At 34.2% G+C, this 21,371-nt stretch overlaps 1 protein-coding gene across 1 annotated transcript in view; it reads right to left on the reverse strand.

Annotated features, from left to right (window-relative positions):
• Positions 1-556: 556 nt before the first annotated feature.
• Positions 557-21,371, reverse strand: part of Arhgap5 (Rho GTPase activating protein 5) — a gene marked incomplete at its 5' end in the record, with an annotated part of 55,127 nt that continues 34,312 nt past the window's right edge. Inside the window, 4 exon segments of the mRNA XM_005376949.2 lie at positions 557-1,566; positions 5,462-5,567; positions 7,343-7,474; positions 10,497-10,574. Of these exon segments, the coding sequence (XP_005377006.1) occupies positions 1,239-1,566; positions 5,462-5,567; positions 7,343-7,474; positions 10,497-10,574 (644 nt within the window). The 3' untranslated portion in view covers positions 557-1,238.

Genomic DNA, 21,371 nt, shown 5'->3' on the forward strand with positions numbered 1-21,371 from the left:
TTTTCTTTCAAACAATATCCCAAGCATGGCATAAGTAGTCTGAAATTACAAAATACGAGGTGTGATCAAAATACACAGTGAATGTTTAAATTAAAAAAAAAAAAATTTCACTACAGTGGAAGATGCATTGCCATTTATCCCTCTCAAAATACTTCCTCTTGTTTTGAACACACTTATCCTATTGCTCTTGCCACTTTGTGAAGCAGTTGGAAGTCCTCTCTCTTAAAAAGGTACGATCAGATATACAGTGAATGCTATTGTGGAATGCCATCCAATTTGAAAAGCAGGTTCATCTAAAAACCTGACAGTGGGCTGGGTGCAGTGGTGCATTCCTGTATTCCCACCATTCAAGAGGCTGAGGCAGAAGAACTGCTGGGAGTTCGAGGCCAGCCTGGCATACATAGTGAGTCCAGGCCAGCCTGAACTACATAGGGAGACCCTGTCTCAAAAACAACAACAAAAAATTACAGTATGTCTTTGTCTACCTTATTCACCAGATGGTGTGGCTTCTGACTTTTTCCCAAAGCTAAAATGACCATGGAAGGTAAGTGTTTTGAGTCAATTGAGGACATTAGGACAGTAATAACTGCCAAAAAAAACCACACTCATGAAAAAGGACTTTCAGAAATGCTTCAGAAAATGGTTAAGAATGATGGGATAAGTTTGCTTGAAGCTGAGGGGAATGAATATTTTGAGGGGAAATTAATGGCAATGTGTCTCTTACTGTAATAAATTTTTTAAAAATTTTAAACATTGACCATATTATTAACCATATTTTTCAATCACATCATGTACTTAACAGACTGCTAGAATGTAAATTAAATTGCCCCAATAGGTACATCAAATAACAAAACCAGCCATAAAGCAGGCTGAGAAGATTAAATGTTTCATATATGTGAGTTTTTAAATCATTTAATTTCTATAGAAAAATTCTATTCACAATATAATGTGACAGAAATTGCCACAGGAATGATATACTGATTGCAATAAGGTTGCATGCAGCAGCAGCTTTGTATTTTATAGCTATTTTTGTTTATAAAAATTAAACCTCTCCAGTCATGCTTATCACATGTTCTTAGAATTGTAATGTAAGTGAATAAGGAATACTATATAGTTCAAAGAGAAAGTGTCTCATTTGAATGTGAATTATCTGTATGAAACATGAAGTATACTACAGAACCCTGAAACATGCACATCTAGGTTTACTTTTTGTCCAATTTTAGGCTGTCTGCAATCACTTATATGATACCAAGAGGATCCGTCTGTAATTGTGGTTGTATCAGCTGAGGTTGCAATGGTGGTGGTAACTGAAGCGGTACCATTGATTCCACCAACTGTCCTGGGTTTGAAGGTGGAGGAGGAGCCACAGTGTTTGCAGTTTCTACAATTTCTCCATTGTAAAAGAAAAACTGACACTGCTGAATGAATGTTTCCACAACAGATTGATGGATCTTAGTGGTAGACAGAAACTCTCGATTTTCAAAATCAGGTCTCATCAAGGTTGGCCAAAAACAGATGGATAAGTTATCTGCTGTCATTAGGTTGATTTTATTTTGCTGACTAACCCTGAAATTACAAAAGGAAAAAAAAAGAGAAATCAGAACTTATTACAACTACAAAATATCAGAGATCAAAATGTTCTCCTATTATGTTACCTGTTACCCTAAAACATTTTTCTGGTACATTCTATGTGCAACTATAGTCTAAAATAGGAGACAGCAATAAAAATCCACTTGTTATGAAAATATCACCATCTTTTTTTAAAGCTGTACCCTGGGATTTAAAATTTTACACATGGATACCTTCTTAACTTGCATGAAAAGAAAACATTTTCCCACTAGGGTAAAAAGGTCATTCAATAAATTTTAATGAATGTCCAAAACAAAAACAAAAAATTGTAACTACATATCCAAATTTTTTTTTTTTTTTTTTTTTGAGACAAGGTCTCGCCATGTAGTAGCTCAGGTTGGCCTCAAACAATCCTCCTGCCTCAGCCTCCCAAATGCTGGGATTATAGCATGTGCCACTATGCCTGGCTGCACATCCAAATTCTTAAACTGTTATGAAAGAATAAAAAAAAAGTATGCCATCTCTTTCAATTAGGTTTGGAAAAAAAAATACTTTATCATAACCCAACCAGGAATATTTTTAACTTTTAAAAAAAATCAAGTTTCTAATGTTTCACAATACTGTTAAATATCTTGTACGTTGTTACAAATTCCATATGAAACACAAAACTCATAACATATTCCACCTTAAAATTATTATGATTTAACAGTAATTTAACAATGGTCGCATATAGTATTAACTTATTTGCATCTAATCCTTTAACTATCTAAGCAATCACTTCTATCATCTTTATTTGTTTTGTTTTGTTTTTGTTTTTTTCCGGTACCAGGAATCGAACTCATGATGTCGCGCTTGCCAAGCAGGCACTGTGCCGCTGAGCTAAATCCTCAGCCCCACTTCTATCATCTTTAATAAGCAAGAAATAAAAGAAAAGAGCATCACTTAGTACATCATTCAAAATTATTAAATTTGGAGAGATCGTTGGGAGTTTATCCAACCCCCTTATTTCACACGTACTGATAGTAATACAGTCAGAAACTCTGTAGGAAAACAGGAAAATCTTAGATTTACAGATTAAAAAAAATTAAACCAAAAAAATTCAAAACACATAAATTGTTCATCTGAGGTAAAAATATGCAACCTAAAAAGTATATTCAGTGGTATATCATTATTACTTGTTTCAAGAGACTTAATTAGAATATTTAGAATAAAATTAGTGTTTTATTAAAAGTAGCCAATAGGTCCATTTTGGTGTTTCCAAGGAGTGAGCAAGTGCTAGGTCTAGAAACACCTATCAAATTGAAAACAGTGAGAGTCCAGGCATCAGGTCTAATGAAAGAGTCAAAAAGGACAAAGGAGAAGTACCAACTCAATTAGAAATTAGAGTGGTAAGGTAAGGCTTCTGAGAAGAGGTAATTAAGTCAAGGGTGATGGACATGGGAAGAGTGGCAGAAAGAAAGGGGAATTCCATTAAAACTATGCTTGTTAACTGTAGCATATCTAAGAACCTCCTTAAGGGATCCTGGGGAGTACTTGATGTCTTTAACTCATGTCAGGTGGGGTCTGCCTACCCTACTCCACTCACAGGTTCTCAGGTTTGCAGGTGATACAAAAGATGTTGTTTGGAGACTATACCTTTGTCACTAAAATGAGAAGGGATTAACTAAAGCACTAAAAAACAGAAATTAGAAAAAACTCATTTGCTACTAGACATAAAGAATGAAAAAATATAAACAAAGAATAACTCCATAGATTAATTTTTGTAACCATGGCAAAAAATTATCAATCATCTATTATAGTTACCCACTTTTCTCCTTTACTAGAATGTAAGCACCATGAAGTATATGACTGCTTTGTTTACTGCTGTATCACTTTAAGAGTACCTAGCATTAAGAGAGCTTTATCCAATTAGACTAGTTGAGCATTCCTTTTAAAATTTAAACCTGATTATGTTATGCCTCTGTTCCACAATACATAGTAACAATGAGAATGTAAATCATGCAATGCCTTTTTCCTAAAGAAGTATGGCCCCATCTCTTTGGAAAAAAAAAAAAAACAAAACAAAGAGAGCTGAAGTCAGTAAGACACTAAAACTAGTCACTAGACTATACTCTGAAAAGTACTGTCCTATAATAACCTGGCATTGTCCTTTTCCTTTTTTCACTTCACCTCTTTCTAACTCTGTTCCCATTACATATAGGCTTCTGCTAACCTTTAATGCATCAAATATGCTTCTGGCCATATTGTTAACTGTTGCTTAATACCGCCAAAAACATAGTTCCAGTACACAGTAAGTACTGAAGATAATTTTGATAGTACGCCATACTAAGATTCTTTGAATATGCTCTGCTCTTTGTTCTCTTTTTCCTAATATTTTTTATGAAATCCAATTCTTATTTCAGGCAGACAGCAATATGTTCACAAAATATCCTTACACTTTATATTAGCTCTCCTACAGTACCCATGTATATATATTGTTATCATCATCAAAACTCTTCTTATTGTACTGTGCTTTTCAGAAGAGAAAATTCCATTAAATATAATACACTACTATATATGCTGTGTTTTCTGAAAGACTTGGGGGAAGAGTTATAAGGAATGTTAATACAATTTTACACTACACAACAACGTCAACCATAAAGCTTTAAACATTGGTCAGTAGTATAGACTAAAATCCACTTCATTTGGGCTTTGATAATTAAGTTAAAAAAAAAACAAACTGCAGCTCATGTATTTTTTTGCAATACTAGGGATTGAACCAGGGTCTTATACATGCTAGCCTCTACCAGTGAGCTATAGTCTCATAGCTTCATTAAAATACCAATAGAACATTATGAAAATAAGACTTTTGAAAAAAATCACTACAAAAACTAACCATCTCAGTTAGTTCTCAGAACAACTTTGTTTGTTTTGGTACTGGGAATCAAACTTGGGACCTTGTGCTTGCCAGGCAGGCACTTGTGCTGCTGAGTTATATCTCCGGTCCTCGTCAGAACAACTTTGTGTTACTTTTCTCATTTTTACAGTTGAGAAAATGAAGACTTAGCAAGAATAATTTGTCCAAGGTCATAAAACTAGAAGTATTTCTGACTTTTAAAAACTCCATTGTCTAAGTTTTTAACCATTAATACAATTGCACCTTTCACTTAATAAATGCTACCAGGAGTATGCTTTTTTTCATAAAAAAGCATAAACTTGAACCTATGTTAAATATATTAATACGTAAGACTGTTTATTAATACAAGGATTAATGCCCTGCCTTTAAGTCAGGACAGTTCCCAATAGAATTTCACTGTGTGGACCACCTAAACAAAATAAGCAAGACACAAACCAGCACCACAGTATGGTAAAAAGCAATCTGAGCCACTTCAGACTTGGACTCTAGTCATAAAATGTATCACCTATGAATTATGTGATTTGGGATACTTGCCCTCTTTCAGCCTTAGTTTTTCACCTCCAAAAAGGCTGATTTAATTAAACACATAATTTTCACTTTATAGATAATACCCTAAGATTTTACATAAGATACATAGTAAGGAGTAAGAGGGATAAAAAGAAAGCATACTGACCATACTTACTATTTATATAATTGTCACATGTAAAAAAATAATAATCATATAGCTTCAGATATAAATTAGAAAATATAAGCTAGACAACCATAGAGAATCAAAACTGAATCAGGTTTAGTATGCATCCCTTTAAAAAAAAAATCTTGGGGGCTGGGGATTTAGCTCAGCGGCAAAAGCGCCTGCCTGGCAAGCGCAAGGTTGTAAGTTCGGTTCCTGGTACCGGAGAAAAACCAAAAAAAAAAAAAATCTTGTAATTACCTAATTTATAAAGTTTACACATTTGAAATGTGTACATTTAATTTATAAAAACAAAACAAAAATACCTGTTTAGATGTGTTATAACATATCTGAATACATCATAGTTTACAGGATGAAATTTCTTGACAATTTCTTTCAAGGCATGAAGACGTTCTGTTTTATCCAGAATTTCTGTAAAAGTAGCAGAAAAATTTGCTTGAAATTCTCACATTTAAAAATATTTGATAAAAACTTAAGATTTCCTATAAAAAAACAGGATTATGCCTAAAGAATGTTGAGTAGGTAAACAGCAAAAAAGTGCTAAGAGAACTGGCTAAATTATTTAAAATAAAAACCCCTTACATTATCTATTTACTACTAAATTTTTACAAGTGAAGTTATTCACTGAAAATCAAAATGACTCAGCACCTATAAAATGGAAAATGGAATATTAGCAATTTATCCATGCAATTGATGTAACTAGCCATTAGTCTAAAATTAACTAATTATTTACATGGTAAACCTGTTGTGCTCTTAATATTGAGTCTACATATAGTACATATTTCAGGCTTTGCGGACACAACTACCTAAACCTGCAGCAGCTAGAGCACAGAAACAGTATCAGATAATATCTAACAAATGAGTACTGGTTGTCTTTTTAAAAAACTTTTGAAATTTGAATTTATCATTTTAATGTATCATGAAATTTCCTTTTTTAAAATTTAAAATCATTTTCAACTAAAGCCATCCAAAAATTTGGCTGAATACAGCCATAGGTGCCTCCACTACACTTACTGATAATCCACTTTGGTGATCAAAAATTTTCTTTTATAGGCAGTTTATTTAACATAGTTACTCTCTAAATTTATGTAAACTGTAAGACAAGGTAACTGACATGTGTCCTGCAATAAACAGGAGATGAGAGACTGCTTCTCTGCTCTTCTTTGTTCATTCTAGAGGCTAATATGCATATCAAATCATTATAGCAGTACAATCAATTACTAACAAATTCTCATGTGTCCCTTTTTTCTTGGTCTTTTTTGAGACAGGGTCTCACTATACAGTTCAGGCTGGCCTTGAACTCATGGCAATCCTCCTGCCTCAGCCTCCTGAGTTCTGAGATTATAGGCCTGCACCATCACGCCCTGCTTCAAATGTCACATTTCTAAATCAGTCCTCAAAAATGTCCTAAATGGAAAAGTTCTGAGGCTACAGTTTATGGTCAAGAAATAAGAAAACCTAAACTACCAACTAAACTTTACACCAACTTTATATGAAACTAAGGCAAATATATCTTGAGACAATATACTGAAGTAGTTTTTAATTAAAATTTAAAAAAAAAACCAAACTGGTAATTTTGATATAATCAAAACTATAATGAAGTAATCTTAGTTAAGAACTAGGTTAGTTTATGCCCAAGTAGACCTGCAGCCTCATTTTTAAAACAAATTAAGTTATGTACTGAAAACATGTGAGTGATTGATATCAAAGTAGGAATTAAGTACTTGTTAATGCTTTACTATTTCCAAAATTACTTAAGATACAAAACCCAAGTAACTTTAACTTAAAAACAAATTTAAATAGATACATACAAACAATTTAATATTTAAATTGTTTTAAATATTTTACTCAAGTATAACATACATATATATTCATTTGAAAGATTTAATTTTTTACAATGTCTTTGAACTTGAATTAAAATACAAACCATAAATTTAGAGTACACAGAATGAACTTCTATAAACATTTATGTCACCTGGCAGCCTAAAGCTGAAAACTCCTGGATACTATCCCCAGGAATCTGACTTTACTTCAGATGCGAGAAAAATACTATGAATAAACACAATTCTAGTAAGCTTAATTTTTACTATCACATATTCTAGTGCATAACTCATTACCACATGGCTATCAATATCCAAAAATTGAAACCATTATCTTTCTCCTAGAAAAAGAAGTTTAACACTTACTTGCTGCTTCCAATAGTTCTGGATGAAGAGAATATGGGATTAAAGGATCTGGCAGATCTGTAAAGAAAGCTTTAAGGGCTCCAGCTACAGCATTTACTGTTACTTCCATTGATACTAGATTGATATTATGATCTACAAGACAAAAAGCAGAATTTTTATAATAAAATTTGAATTTATTATAGGCCAAGTGAGCTAATCAGTACTTTTAAATCAAGATATTTAGAACTTCTCATCAGCCACTTTTATTTACCAGCCAACAAACTGTACATCAGAGAAAAGCAAGAAGTATTTTCTATTAAAATTTTTAAAAATGTTAGCCTTAGTATACTGAAAACATTACTAATACCTATCCTTTAATTTCATTTGTTTACACAAACTTTAAAAGAGGCCACAAGGGCCAGGCATGGCAGCCCACGCCTGAAATCCCAGCACTTGCGAGGCCGAGGCAGGAGGATTGTTACAAATTTGAAGCCAGCCTGAACTGCATAGGGAGACTGTCTCAGAAAGGTAAAAAACAAAATAAGATAACATAAAAAATAAGAGGCCACAAGGAGCTAATTAAAAGATAGGAATTATGAAAAGACAGGAATTATGAAAATAAATTCTAATTTGAATTTTAACTTTATATTTAACAATTTAAATGTAAATTATCCCAACAGTGAAATTCCAATTTAAAAACAAGGGTAGAACATACCAAGGGTATACAGATCAGAAAATAATAAATCCTCATCACCTACACACCATTATAGCTTATATAACGTCTCCTTTCAGCCCGTTTTTGCTCATTACAAAAAGAAAAATCACCCAATCAATATTCATTTTGTATTGGAGCTCATCTTTAAAACATTATCATTGGAGTTCACCCTTAAAATTTTATCGAAGGTTATTAAAATTCCACAAGCAACTTTTTAATAGGCATTTTGTTTTTGCTGGATGTGGTGGCCCACGCCTATAATCCCAGCACTTGGGAGGCTGAGGCAGGAGGAGCGCAGAGTTTGAGACCAGTCTGGACTATACAATGAGTTCAAGGGCAGCTTGACCTACACAGTCAGACTTTGTCTCAAAAAAAAAAAAAAAAACCGAAATAGAAAAGAGAAGGTACTTTTTATGGATAAGACCTAATTGTAACTTGAAAGCTGTAGAAAAGTTGCAAGACCAGTTGTAAGGAATTACATATATCACACTAGAATCACCAATTGTTAAGTGTTTTGCTCTATAAAAACAATTTTAAAAAGGCAATAAAATATATTCCTAGATTGATCAACTCATATAATATTTTGCTAATGAGCAGTTATATTTCATTTAAAAATATTATGAAGATGCTCTGATAAACACTTTTATCTACTGCAGTTTATTTCCTTAGGCTATATACCTTGTAACAGTACCTACCCAACATGCATTTTAATATGGTGCCTGGGACAAAAAATTCTTCATATGCATTATCTTGTTATCCTCATACTTACTCTTATTCTCTCTCCACTCCAGAAAAGAAGAAACTGAGATTTAGAAAGACTAACTTGCCTAGAGTATACACAAAGTCAAATTCAAGAGCCTTCCTATTGACTATCACCCTACTTTTACTACTGGAAGTGAAATCCTACCAACTTAGTTATTATAAATACTAAAGTTTCCCTTAGTACTTTTTGAAAGAGGATATTAGACTATGTAATAATCTTTGGCAACATGGCATATTTTTTCCCATACACTCAATGTATTTTGCCATTTTTAAAAAACCTAAGTTTTTTTACATGGTTACCAAGTATTCTATATTCTATATACTTATAATAAACATATGGGTGTTTCTTCCCTCATCTTTTTAAAAAAGCATTACATAGAGGGCAAAAAATGCCCTTGGGATACTTATGCAAAGACTTCCGCAACAAATTCCTTTACGCAGAATTATCTAGCAAAGAAAGGTTCACAAATTTTAATACTAAACACTCACAAAGTACTGTTCAAAAGGCACTCAAAACCAATAGTATATAAGACACCTATTTGCCTACAATCTCAATAGTCATTTAAACTCTAATAATAAAGACAAGCTTTTAAAGAATTTTTTTCTTTATCACTGCTAAAGGCTGAGTACAGCTTCAAGTATTTACCAGTTTTTTTCCGATGTATACTGTTTACTCTAGTATATTTATTCTACACTGTCCCCAAGGTTATGGTTTGTGTCCTGACTTTATGCTTTATCTATATTCACATATAGAATTTTTATACTTATAGTTAATACAGTCTATTACTCTGGCTCATGATTTCCAGATTTCATATCAAGTTTGAGACTTTTGCTAGTCCAAAACTATAAAAATATTCACTCATTTTTCCAAATACTTGGTTTACTTTTTACATTTAAATCTTTGATAATACATAGAATTTACCTACAAGTAGGGAATCCAGCTTTCTTTTTACTTCTAATGGCTATTCAATATTGTGCCCAAACCCTCAACTGTCACACAGTATTATTTTTGCTACACAAAGCTGCTGTAAGTCAATTTATTGTTTTTTTCTAATTCTGGTGATGTTCTTATATAGATTCAGTCACAGTCTTTTATTTGTGAGATAGCTTACTGGATTAGGAATATGAAATATGGGAAGAAACAAAGTACATAGGTAATAAAACAGATTCTTATTATTTCTTTAAAAAAAAAATCAATTCTACTTCACTTTATTCCTTCTGAGCCTTTGATGGACTTTGTTTCAACACCAAATGCCTTCTTTTTCAGTACTTCTGTATTAAGGCTCTTCTTCTGCCTTTGCATTTACATTTAAATATATATATATATATAAACTATATTTTCTTGACCTAACTGCCTATCATTTTCAATTTTTTTTCTATTCCAAACGTATTTTTTTGAAGTTTCTTATCTCTAACTTCCTCTTATAATTCTCTAGTGCCCATCCTCTTAGCAAGAAAAGCCTGTGAAGTCATCAATAATTTTCCTACAAGGGTAAAAGCAACATACTTTTCCCAGCTCTCCTATCCCTTTACCCTGCTTTTACTCTATTTAATACTTCTAGTCCCACTTTTGAAACTGTTTCTTCTCCATATTAATATCCTTAGGAAATTTTCAAATAAAAGCCAATCTTTTGAACATGAAATTAAATAAGGAAAACAATAAAACAACCATTTTATTTTATATGATTATCTTCTTACCTTGATCAAATTGCTTTTGAATGTTGTCTTGGTCAGTTTTGTTTCCACTAACACGGTAGAGCCCTTCTGTACATAATCCTAAGAGAATAAAGAAGTATACTTGTTTTAATAAATTAAAAAAAAGAATGTACTTAATCATACATACTTAGTGACATAAAATATGATAAAATATTTTAAAGAATAAAATATTTTTAGGGCTGGGGATATAGCTCAGTGATAGACCACTTGTCTAGACAAGGCCCTAGGTTCAGTTCCCAGTACCAAAAACAAAACGAAACAGAACAAAAAAAAAAAGGAGTTTTGAGCATTTTATTTTTAAGAAATGGATTACTTTCTATTTGAAACTATTTAGGACATCCAGTTCCAAACAAAATGAATAAACATTTTTTCTCTTCCCACTAAGTGCAACTCAAAACCTCAAAAAATTTATATTACATATATATATTTACATTCACAGATATTTACATATATATAAGGTGACTCAATGGTGGACAGAAGGTAGACGGCCTAAAAACTGGAACTTAATTCAACTGATCTGAACAGCAAGAACTAAGAAAAACAAAGAGCCTTCAGAGACTTGTGGGACAACAGAAGATCTAACATAGGTATTATTGGCCAAAAGTATATACTACTATTTTTCTACTTTCTATAGAGAATGAGGAAATATTCTTCAAGGGATTTGTTTTCATAAGGCATTAACCCTCTAGTCACAGTAAAAAAAAAAAAAAAAAAAAAAAAAAAGTAGATTCTATCAACTTTATTATTCCTGGTCTATACATGGAACATCATTCTTCTCAAATACTGGTTAAAAGTATTTCATTCTTTATAAAGTTCTACGAAAGGGAGACAAAGTATGTCATACTGGGGGAAAATTAGTATTTTAGAAATATCCACATGCCCCAATATTTTATGTCCAAGACTGGACAACAGAGAGGCCTTGCAGCCCAGAAACACAAGCACAGGCAAAAACAAACTAAACAACAATAATGAAACAAACCAAAAAACCATCAACATGAAAGCCTCCTCTCTCTAGTGAAAGGACTGGGAAAGGTATACCCTAGGTGAGACACAAATCCTTTTTACCTTAATGGCCCTACTCAGGCAAAATTGGTATATAATGTCTCTCCTCACCTTGTCAGCCAGTGGAAGTCAACTAGGAAACCTGGACTTCCACTCCTGCCAACCCTGGAGATGAATGGAAAGCCTGTATTTCCACCACCAATCTGAAGTAAGAGGTGCCCTAACTTCCCCACCAAGGTATTATCAGTGGATGCCAAACTGGGAAGTATGGACTTCCAATCCCACCTCTTCCCCTGCTGGTATAGTGTCAGAGGAGGCCTGCTAAAATAGAAGATTTAAGTAAGATCCAAAGCCTTTTAGTATTCAAAATGACCAGGCTACAGTATCAACACAAAAACCACCAATCATACCAAACAGAAACAAAAAAACTCATTGAACAGGATCAACTGCAGTAAAGAGATGCAACAGGAAAGAAATAAATTAACTTGAAGATAAATCAGTACAGATCAACTGATCTGAACAGCAAGAACTAAGAAAAACAAAGAGCCTTCAAAGACTTGAGGGACAGCAGAAGATCTAACATAGGTATTATTGGCCAAAAGTATATGCTACTATTTTTCTACTTTCTATAGAGAATGTGGAAATATTCTTCAAGGGATTTGTTTTCATAAGGCATTAACCCTCTAATCACAGTAAAAAAAAAAAAAAAATTAAATTGTATCAACTTTATTATTCCTGGTCTATAAATGGAACATCATTCTTCTCAAATACTGGTTAGAAGTATTTCATTCTTTACAAAGTTCTACGAAAGGGAGACAAAATATGTCATACTGGGGGAAAATTCCTTTTTCAGAAATTCATGAAGATGATAAAAATAATAGCAGCAAAATTTTATAAACCAATAGGTCAAAATTGTATCTAGAAAAGTTATGAAATATTGGCACTTCCAACATGAATTCATCTCAGGTATTCAGATATGCGAAAGAAAACAGACTTAGAAGAGTGTATTTGTTATGATTCTATTTATCTGACTTTCTAAAGCAGGCATTACTTATTTACAGTAGAGGAAAACAGTAACAAAAGTTGTTTCTGGTGGCTGGAAGATTAGTTAGGAAGCAATATAAAGTATGATGAAAGTGCTCTATTCTTTGACAAGTATACAGATTAAACAGGTATATGCATTTGTCAAAATATATTTAACTGTACCTGTAAGTTTGCTATACTTCATAAAACAACTGTAAGCAAATACTTAACTCTAGCTAGGTTTCCATTCTAGTATGATGTAAGATGTATGTACATATGTATGTTTTGTTGCTGTCTGGAGACAAAGTCTCACTAAGTCTCTCGGTTGGGCTTGAATTTGCCATCTTCCTGTTTCACCCTCCCAGAGTGCTGGGATTCTATATAAGCATGCGGCTACCACACCAGGATGTATACTTTTTGTGTATATTAAACTTCAGCAAATAACAAATACACTGACAATAGTAGTTTTGTTTTTTCTTTTGACAATAGTAGTTGTTGAAGAGAATTATTAATACAAAAAGGGAGACTAAAACTAAAATGTACTTTGTGGCGTATAAAAATTGGAGATACTAGCATAAAGTCAGTTTTTAATATAGGTATCAATTAATACAGGTAAAGTGTATCTATGTATGCGAATGCACATATATGTATTTATTTCCTAGCCTTTTCTGCTGACAGGGCATAGAAGTAGCTGCAATGCTGGTTTCTAAATACAATTCTACACTGAAACAAACCAAGTTCTTTGGAAAAAAAAGCTGAGTCCAAAGTTGGATAAGGAAAAAAAAAAAACAGTCAAGTCTGCTACGTTTGATGTCAAAAAGTAAAGAAGTGCTTAAAGAATAATAGGATTAGCATTTTTCTGTGAATGAGCTCTTCTTTCTCATTTATTTACGTATACTGATATAGATCATGTACTCTTACACTCCAACACCACCACAATATACATTCTCTTCAAATTTACAGTAAACATTATCGATGACAAATCACATACTAGGTTGTAAAACAAATCCAAATAAATTAAGATTTGAGTTCTTTGATCACAAAGAAATAAAACTATAAACCAGAAACAAAAAAAATCACAAATATGCAGAAATTCAAACTTTTCAACAGCCAATGAATCGAAGAAGAAATTACAAATGAAATTAGAAAATACCTTGAGACAAATAAAAAGGAAAACTTACGGGATGCAGTAAGAGTAGTGACCAGAGGGAAATCTGTAGCTATAAACACCTACATAAAGAAAATCTTGGGGAAAGAGTTTAGTGGTAAGGTATAGGCTTAGCATGTGCCTGACCCTGGATTTTATCCCCAGTACTACAAAACAAACAAAAATTTAGCTTTAAGGTTAACTTTAAGGAAGTTAAAGAAACTAAAAAGGAGAGCAGGCTAAACCCAAAGCTAGTAAAATAAAGAAAATATAAATCATAATTGACATAAAATAGAAAGTTAAAAAAAAATGAAATAAAAAAATTGATTCTCGAAAAGATGACTGAGATTGACAAAAGGGAGAAGACCCACTAAAATCAGAAATGATAACGTTTTATGAAAAATCTACAGCTAACATCATACTCACATTAGCAGTGGTATAATACAGTAAAAGAATGAACACTTTCCTGTAAGATTAACAACAAGACAGCTATGCCCACTTTTACTACTTGCATGAAATATTATACTGGAATTTTAGCTTAAATAATAAGGCAAGGAAAAGAAGTGAAAGGTATCTACATTGGAAAGGAAGAGTCAAATTATCCTCATTTGCAGATGACAGAACTTACATATAGAAAATTTAAAAGAATCCACAAAAATACTAAGAGTCAACATAAGAATTCAGCAAAATTGCACAATACAAGATCAACACACATCAATCAGTTGTACTTTTATACATTATTAGCAAGCAACTTAAAGATGGAATCAAAATAATTCCAGTTACAACAGCATCCAAAACAGTAAAATATCAACAAACACACTTGACCAAGATGTAAGACTTCTACACTGAAAAATATAAAACAGTGCTAAAAAAACAACTAAAGAAAACCCAAATAAATGTAAAATATCCTGTATCTTGGGGATTGGAAGATTAAATAGCATTAAGTGGTAATACTACTCAAACATCTACAAATTCAATTCAATCTCTAGCAAAATTTGATTTTTTGCAAAGGTCTTTTATTCTTTATTTGTAGGAAAAAACAAGAATGCTAGTTCTAGTTGGGAAAAATAAAAGACTTAAATGAACTGACTGGTTGTGCATGCCTGTAATCTCAGTACTCTGGGAGGTTAAGGCAGAAGGATGGTAAATATCAGCATGGCAATTTAGCAAGAACTTGTCTCAAAATAAAAAAAAAGGACAAGGGACATACTCAATGTGAAGGCCCTGGATTCAATCCCCAATACTGGTTGGGGAGCGGGACCAGGAGAGGATTGTTACCAGTGTGGAATTCCACAAATACAAACATTGGTCATTAAAATTTTATTTATTTTTTAAAAGTATTTTAAAGGACTGATTATAGGCCAGGAAATCTCAATAAATTTGTTGTTAGATATAGGCATACTAAAACAATCTGAAGAAATGCTTCAAGGGCTAATTTCTAATTCCTCTGTACTAAAGCAAGACTAGATAAAACAGACTAGATAAAACACTTGCATGGTTAAATTCAGACATCAATGATCCCAACTTTGAGCACTTCTTTGACACTGACTGGGTTAAAGTTACTGAAAGACTACAATTTCAAAACAAACTTAAAAAGTCTTTTTTAATAATGGACATTGAATGCTTCCTAATGTGTCATGTTGAGAAGGATACTTAGTCTTATATAGAATCCAAGTCAAGACATAAATCTGACCATGAATTAGCCAAGTAAAATTTAGGAATGTTCTGCAAAAATCTGTTAAGAATCTTCAGAATATCTAAGTGACATGAAAACACACACAAGGCTAGAAATTGCTCTAGATTAAAGACCAAACATTTCTTGAACATGGTATTTACATTTTGGGTGTATGGACAGAATGCTTGTATTTAAGGATATACGCTGAACAATACAGAAACAAATTTCATGACATCTGTAACTTAATCTCAAAAATTAAAAAAAAATTCAGAGGAAAGAAACATGGTGTTATGGTTTGTGTCTGCATGTCCCCCCAAATCCTCATGCAGTCACGGGGGGGGGGTTTCTAGATTTATGATTGATTTATGGTCCAATACTGGAATTATGGATGTAAGTGCTACACCTGCCCTGGGGAAGGTAGTTTGCATACAATGTAAGGGATAGAAAGAGGCTGCTTCCAGCCACTTCTCCCTTTTTGCTCTTGTTGTTTTGCTGTCTTCCACCTCCATAAATGGTTGCTCTGTGCCATGTGCCACCCTGCCTTGGAGCCAGCCAAGTATGCACTGAAACCTCCACAGGCTGTGAGCTAAATAAACCTTTCCTTCCTTAGTACTGGGCATCAGGCATTTTGTTTCAGCAACGCGAGAAAAGTAACCAAGACAGAATTTGGTACCAGAGAAGTAGGGACATTGCTGTAACTATACCTGAACATGTGGTTCAAGAGCCTTTGGAAATGGCTTGTGGGAAGTGTTTGGAAAGGTTCGGAGATGTCCCCTGAAAGAGTAGAGCTGGAACACCGTCAGCTGTTCTGCATGGGAGATTCTGGTCAGAGTTCAGAAGACCACAAGGCTGGCAGAAATCCTGCTGGCAAAGACAGGGTTCAGGAGGTTTCTGCTGAGAAGAAGGACTGTATTGGGTGCTGGACTCCAGACATGTATGTTATGGCCTGACAGAAAGTTTGTCTGCATTTTGCTTGTATCCAAAGACTTTGCCTAGATTGAGATGAAGAGGAATGGACTGATTACTCTGGCAAAAGAAATTTCAAGGCAGTTGAATGAATGTTGGAGCAGTGGCATGATTACTGTTGGGGGCTTTTAGCCAGATTTATATTGAGAATCAAGTGCAAAGAGCCCAACAGGATGATTTAAAGTGTTGTGAGTTTGGCCAGAAAGGAAGCTCCTGTAAAGTTGTGGACTGCAAAGATAAGGGTGAAGAGATCCCCACTGCTGAGAAGGAATAGGACAATGGAAAAGATGGCCTGAGGGCATCACAAGAAGCAGCAAGTCTCCACTCTTTGCAGCCTCAAAACTGCAAAGGTAAAAGACTTTGCTTTGAGAAGAAAGCCACAGAGTGCTATGTTCCAGAATGGCAGCAGTGGCTGCACTAGGTTCCACAATGGTGGCGGCATAGACAATTGGCTCCTCACAATTGGATTCAGAGTGCCCAGCAATCCAGGTAGTCGACAGAGGGGAAAGTTTGGCTACTGCTCCATGTGGCAGCAGACCTTGGCATCATCCATGTGGCACTGGTTTTAGATGCATACAGAATACAAGAGTTCTGAGGTTAAAAAGGCTTCCACCTAGATTTCAGAAAACCTGGGAGGCCAGGCAGTGTGCCCTGAGAGGGCAGTGTGTGAACCTGTGAGTGTGAAGCAGAAAGTACACTGGAGAACCCAGAAATTTGGAAAAGCCAGGAATGTGGATTGTCTAAGGAAAGCTGCAAGGAGGCAGCAAAGCAGACCTAAGAGACAAGCCCTGGGAGCTGTAACCACCAGAAGTGCCCCAGGGGTAGAGTCATATGAGCCCTTTGGAGCTCACAGTGTGCCACAGATTAGTTTAAGTGCTGGACATGGAACTAGAGGACTTAATGATTGCCCTGCTGGATGTTGGACTTGCTTTGGTCCCATTGCTGAAACTGTTAGGACTTGGCAACTCTTACAAATGGACTAAATGCCTTTGCATAAGGATGTGAATAAGTCTTTGGGGGGCCAGGGTGGAATATCATGCTTTGTGCCTGCATGTCCCCCCAAATCCTCTTGCAGTCATGAGGTGGGCTTCTAGATTTACAATTGATTTATGGTCCAATATTGGAATTATGGATGTAAGTGCTACACCTGCCATAGGGCAGGTAGTTTGCATACAATGTAAGGGATAGAAAGAGATGGCTTGCAGCCACTCCTCCTTTTTTGCTCTTATTGCTTTGCTATCTTCCACCTCCATGAATGGTTGCCCTGTGCCATGTGCCACTCTGCCTTGGAGCCAGCCAAGTATGGACTGAAACCTCCACAGGCTGTGAGCTAAATAAACCTTTCCTTCTTTAGTACTGGGTGTCAGGTATTTTGCCTCAGCAATGAGAGAAAAGTAACCAAGACACATGGCAAAGCCAGGGATATAGCTCAGTGACACAGTGCCTACCTGGCAGGCACAAGGTCCTGAGTTCGATTCTCAGTACCAAAAAAAAGAAACAGTGCAAAAAATCTAACCAGTGATCTAGATGAAAGGTACACAAATCTTCAAATTAGTCTTGAAATATTTCTAAAATTTAAAAATTTTTCAAAACTTGTGAGAAGAGACATAAAAATGGCTATTAGATAAAACACCCCTTTACAAAAGCAAGAGAACAAACTAATTGACTAATGGGAAATATAGGGTGGTTATTTGAGATCTGTGGTCATATATTTAGAGTAAAATGCACTGGGCATGGTGGTACATGACTGTAACCCCAGGAGGCTGAGGCAGGAGGATTGCTGGGAGTTCAAGGCCAGCCTGAATCACACAGTGAGACCCTGTCCCCCGCGCCCCCAAAAAAGTCCAATGTGTAGTTTGTGCTCTTCAATGGCCATGATCTCCTGTTCTGACCCAAATAGAACCATCAGCAGAGAGTTTAACCAGAGTTGAGGTTTTATCAAGTGAACAAAGTAGTGGAAGAAAAGAACATAAAAATAGATCATATCAATAAAGTGAACATAAAAATAGATCATATCGAAGATTAAGACCAAAAAAAATTATTCTTAGTGAAAATATGTTAAAGCAATAAAAAAGTTCTTCCAAACAGCAAATAAGCTGAAATTTAAACAAATTTTGCTTTATTTAAGAAGAGTTATAACTACGCTAGTAAAAAAACAAGGATGCATTCGTCCTTTCCACCTCAATTACTTTCATCAATTTTGATATATTGAAATAATACAAAAGTTTTAGACAAAAAATAGAGAACACCATTAGCATTTATCCTTCCAATTCACTTTTACTGGAAATGTAACAGCTAACCTTCACAAAGTCTATTTCTTTTTTTTTTTTTTGGTTTTTCTCTGGTACCGGAAACTGAACTCACGACCTCGCGCTTGCCAGGCAGGCGCTTTTGCCGCTGAGCTAAATCCCCAGCCCCCAACAAAGTCTATTTCTTTATTATTCATTCGTAATAGGCATTTTAGGTTAACTAAAACTCTATGCAAATAAAAAATCTGGCAACTAGTTATACTCCAGTTGTTCACCTGATGACCATGACTAGAAAAAAAGGCAACAAAAAGATGAATCCAATAGCCAAGAAGATGTCACAAAGTCCTTCCACTAAAATATATTAATTCATTTATCAGAACACCTCAGGCTTTTTTCCACATTATATTTAACCTAACCAAAAGCACAATTTAAGCTAACTCCGCCATGTTTTCTGACTCACAGCTGATCAGAAACTGCAAATTGCAAAGCAGAATGAGCTTAGCAGCATCAGGAAGTGCACTGACAACAAAGGAAGAGGCTGGAAAACTATAGAACGTAGAAAAAAATTATCCACTACATCCATAAAATAAAAATGTCATAAAAGATTCTGAAGACAAGATACCTAAGAATTTTATTAAAATGCTCTCTTAAGGGAGAAAACACTTCCTAATTTATTTTAGGAAGTTTATGAAGTCAGCATTATAATATTAAAGCCAGACAAAGACATAAGAAAGCTAAACAGACTAGTACTACTTATAAATATAAATGCAAAACTCCTCAAAAAAAACTTCTACTATCAAATAATCCAAAATTATATTAAAAAGAGTATACAGTACAATATGGTCTATGGGATTTATTCCAGAAATGTAACAGTGATTTACATGGAAAAAAAAAAATGCAGCAAATACTAATAGGATGAAAGAAGAAAAAAAAAACACAAAATTAAATGACATAGAAAAATCATTTAACAAAATCAACACCCCAATATCCTTTCAAGTTAAACAGTAACAAAAAACAAAACTACCCAACAAATTAGGAATAAAAGGGAAGGTATCATGAGTTGAACTATGTCTCCCAAAAGATATGTTTCTTAACCCCTAGTATTTTATAAGGTGACTCTACTTAGCAAAAGGCTCCTTACAGATTAGTCAAGACAAATCATATAGGTGTTTTCTTATTATGACTGGTGTCCATGTAAAAAGAGAAGACTGACACACATAGGGAGAATACCAAAGCAGAAGTTACAGTGATATAGCTATAAGCCAGGGAATGCCATTAGAATAGAGGAAATGGCAAGGAGGAATGCTACCTAGAGTTTCAAAGGGAACATAGTACTGCTGACACCTTGATTTCAGACTTTTAGTCTTCAGAACTACGAGAGAATAATTTTCTGTTGTCTTAAGCTACCCAGACTGGAATTTTGTTATGGAAGCCCAGGAAACTAACAGACTTTTTCAACATGATAAAGAACATTTATCATTAAACAAACCTCACAGCTAATATACTCAATGGTGAAAGAATGAGTGCTTTCCCATAAGACGGAACAAGAGTGCCTGCCTCTAAGATAAGAAACAAAACAATGGTGCCTGATCTTATAACTGGTATTCACCACTGCACTGGAAAATCATTCTGGAGCAAAACAAAGAAATAAAAGGCATCCAAATTTTAAAGAAGTAAAGCTAACCCTATATTTATAGGACATAAAAGATATACTGACCCCCCCCAAAGAATATACACAAAAAACCTCATTAATAAAGCTAATATTGTCTGTCCCCTTTCCTTTTTTGAAAGTTATTCCCACTTTGACCCCCTTGGGTCTACTCTGAACTTGCATTAATATTTTAGGGTTCATTTCCCAACTGAAATTTAACACAACTTCTGATATAGCACTATTTATAACTAGGGACATTGCTTCTACCATATAAGATTAGTTGATATAGAAATTGCTCTCCCACCACAGTAAACAACTAAAAACTAAAAGACTTAATATGAAACAGTTTTCCAGGCTCTGAACAGGTGGCTCAAAACTACAGCAGGACATTAATCCCATCTACTTAGGAGGCTAAGGCAGGACGATCTTCAAGGCTAGCTTGGACAACTTAGTTAAGACCCTATTTCAAAAAAATAAAAAAGGGCTGGGGATGTAGCTCAGCATACTCAGAGTTCAATCTCTAGCACCACAAACAATAATAACAAAACCAACTATGCTCTATAAATAAAGGCAAATGAAACGAGAGTTTTTAGGATGTAGTAAAGGGAGTTTAAAAACCAAACAGATCACAATGGTCCATCATAGTTGAGGACATAGGCAGTGAGAGGGATACATAGAGAAAAGGCTCAGATATGTGGAACAGCTCCTGTCATCTTCGGTTGAATACTGCAAATGTATATGAGAAAAGTTTCTGAGGCCTGGACTTAAAAATTATTCTCGAAACACCTTTCAATACAGGCCACTGGGTAAAATATTCTTTCTTTACTTTAGGTCTAAATAAATACCAGAATAAAAGCTGTTCTGGATCCTTCACATTTTAGCAAATTGAATCTAGAAATATATAAAAAGGATAAAAGACTATAAACAAAGTGGTACTTTTCCTAGGAATACAAGGTTAGTTTAATATTTGAAAATCAATTCATGTAACTCGCTATAGGGTAAAAAATTCAAATTATCACCTCAACAGAGAAGAAAAACATGTGACAAAATCAACATCCATTTGAGAGAAAAACTTTTAGTAAACTAGAAATGTGAGAATACTGTCTTGATTTGATAAAATCATCTAAAAGAAATGGGACTGGGA

The sequence above is a fragment of the Chinchilla lanigera genome, unplaced genomic scaffold (genome assembly GCF_000276665.1).
Source record: "Chinchilla lanigera isolate Chin_1 unplaced genomic scaffold, ChiLan1.0 scaffold00008, whole genome shotgun sequence".
Classification (NCBI taxonomy): Eukaryota; Metazoa; Chordata; class Mammalia; order Rodentia; family Chinchillidae; genus Chinchilla; species Chinchilla lanigera.